Source organism: Malurus melanocephalus, unplaced genomic scaffold (assembly GCF_030028575.1).
Source record: "Malurus melanocephalus ecotype Western Australia unplaced genomic scaffold, MMel_1.1 scaffold_866, whole genome shotgun sequence".
Classification (NCBI taxonomy): Eukaryota; Metazoa; Chordata; class Aves; order Passeriformes; family Maluridae; genus Malurus; species Malurus melanocephalus.
Genome location: NW_026624098.1, coordinates 35427 through 38057, shown reverse-complemented (window position 1 = coordinate 38057; position 2631 = coordinate 35427). Strand labels below are relative to the sequence as shown.

General features: G+C 56.5%; 1 protein-coding gene across 1 annotated transcript in view; it reads left to right on the top strand.

Annotated features, from left to right (window-relative positions):
* The window catches only part of PAPSS2 (3'-phosphoadenosine 5'-phosphosulfate synthase 2), a 23132-nt gene extending 22353 nt beyond the window's left edge, over positions 1–779 (top strand). The window contains exon 12 of the mRNA XM_057385781.1: positions 39–779. Within this exon, the coding sequence (XP_057241764.1) occupies positions 39–180 (142 nt within the window). The 3' untranslated portion in view covers positions 181–779. The remainder of the gene's footprint in view (positions 1–38) is intronic.
* The last annotated feature ends 1852 nt before the right edge of the window (positions 780–2631 follow it).

The following is a 2631-nucleotide window of genomic DNA, read 5'->3' as shown; positions in this document are numbered from 1 at the left end:
CCAGCTGTTCTGATGTCCCTTGTCTCTGTTCTGCACAGGCATGACGACTTTGACTTCATCTCAGGGACGCGCATGAGGAAGCTTGCTCGGGAAGGGGAGAACCCCCCAGATGGCTTCATGGCCCCCAAAGCCTGGAAAGTCCTCACCGCCTACTACCAGTCACTGGAAAAGAARAATTAACTCCTCCTCATCCTCCTCCTGCCCAGAAATAGCTGTATTAAGAGTGAGCAATGATTGATTGATTCCCTATGACGCTGATCACTTGGCATTTCCAGTGCTCTGACAGTGGGAGTTTCCCTCCTGGGTCAGAGCGGTTTTTACCAATCAGAAATCCTTCGAGCCTGATCCTTCTCCCCCTGAAGCTGCTGGGAGTGTCCCACGGAGCTGGAAGGATGGGGAGCGGGCCCCCCATTCCCGGGATCGCTGTGGTGCTGCCAGGGCCACGCAGCAGCTCCCGGTGCCCCCAGAGCAGGGAGCTCGGAGCGGGATAAATCCTGCCCGGAGCAGAAACCAAGAAGTGTCTTTCCACGTTGTGCCTTAGACAGATTTTGCTCGTGAACAGCAGAAGTTTTTTTAATGCCCTTTTTTAAAAGGATTTTTTAAAACCAGCCGTGACCACCGCCAATTCCTCKCTGCTTCCTTCCTCCTGCTTGGCCTCTCTGGTCAAACAAATCCCAGGCTGAGCGTTCTTGGTGCTCCACGTTCAGCCACGAGATGGCTGAGAACGCTCTGGACAGCAAGGAGACATCGGGRATGCTGTCCCGGTGCTTTTAGGGAYCYTTCCCCSCTCTGCTCTCMCTCCTCCCATCCCAGAGGCACATCCAAGGCAAGGCACCGTGCGAGGTGGGTCTGGTGCCCCAGCTGAGAGGAGGCTGAAGCTCCTGCCCTCATCCACACCGCTGTGGGGTGCAGGGGCCGTGATCTGCTCGGTGTCTGCGGGATGGGGACAGCCAGAGGGTGGCAGGAAAGCCCCGGGGGTGCTGGTGCTGAGCCAGAGCCCTGGTGCTGCTGCTCCCGGCTCCGGCTGTGCGGAGTTTCCCCGGGCTTTATCTCCGTCCTCACCCTCGTCCTGCCGCGGACTTTGCTTTTCGCTGACTCCTGCGAGGGGAGGGACCCTCCTCCGAGGGGACCGAGCGGTGACACGACCCGGGGGCTCTGCCTGTGCCGGGTGAGGGCTCCCCGGGCAGGGCTGATCCCCGGCTGGAGCATTCAGCAGAGGAAACAACGGAAGCACGGCCTAATCACAGCAAACGTGATTTTTGCACCTGGGCCCCGTTAGCAGCGCCCCGGCAGCGGTCGGGATGCATTCCCAGGGCACAGGAACCYGCATTCCTCGCTCCTTGGGCTCCGGTTTTAATTGCAGATGGATCCACGCTCGTTAGAACCAACGCGCTCCCGCCTGTCATGCAGGATGCTGTGAGCTAAAYCCTGCTGTGGCCAGGGCAGGATTCATCTTCATCTGTGACTGGAAAATATCCTTGCGAAAAGTCCTTTTAGGTGGCTTTTTAAGTCACTTTTTAAAGTATTTGGCTCAAAGCTGTTTTGTACGCTGAGGACAATGCTRCAGCCTCTGGGAGCTGAGAGCAGCACCACCCTCATCCCCTCGGGCCCTCTGGCAGGGACCTGGCAGCCTAAAGCAATATTCCCATTAGGATTTTTAAGGGGTGRAACAGCACTGCTGCTGCTCATTATAAAATAATCCAGCGTTGAAATCCCCACCAGTAATTCCAGGTGGTCACAACAAAGCACAGATGTTGTGTGATCCTTTTAAACCAGAGTTGTGTCCTGATTACCTCTGATTAAAACACGGTTTTATAGTGTATTTATTAAAGATATGAGACTGGAATTTGTACCTCAACCGATGCATCTCATGATTTAATATATTCTGAACTCGATACTCTGCTATGAAACACTCACTTCTAGTACAAATAAATATTTATATGTGTTGGTGGCTCTCACTCTGTGGTTTTGGGGTGGAACTTTGCTGGAGACTCGCTGAGCCTGGGCAGTGCTGTGGGAGAGGAGGGGGATSAGACTGTTCCCCCCTTCAGAGGCAGGATCAGATGCCTGGAGCTGTGGAATGAAAACAGCCCCATTCCAAACGGCGCTGCTCCCCAGCCTTTCGAGGAAGCTGCCAGAGGGTTTGTGCTCTGACAGGACTCCCGAAGCAACAGMAGAGCAGACGAGGATGGAGGAGCTCCTGGAGGAGTGGGAATGGCGCTGCAGCTGAGAGTGCCCCGGAGCAGTCAGAAATAACTCCTTGTGTCCCTCAGTGCCGCTGCCACTGATTTACGGGCACTGAGCAGCGCCAGGAGCCGGGACTGGGGAGACTCAGCCAGGAGATCCCAGCTCAGGCAGGGACCAGAGGGTGCGCCGGGGCTGCTCCTGCTCCCGAGCCCTCCCTCGGTGTGACATTMAAACCCTCCTGAGGACGCGCTTCACACTCAATTAAAGCCAATTAGGACCTGCCCGCGCTGGGGCTTCACCGGGGAGGAAGCGGCCTGGAAAAAGGCGCGGGAGGAGCTTCCCAGCATTTCTGGGGTACAGCAACTCCTGCGAGGGGCCGGGGAGCAGCAGGGTGAGAGCAGCACGGAGAATCTTCCTGGCCAGGAGTCATCCCAGCCCTGCCAG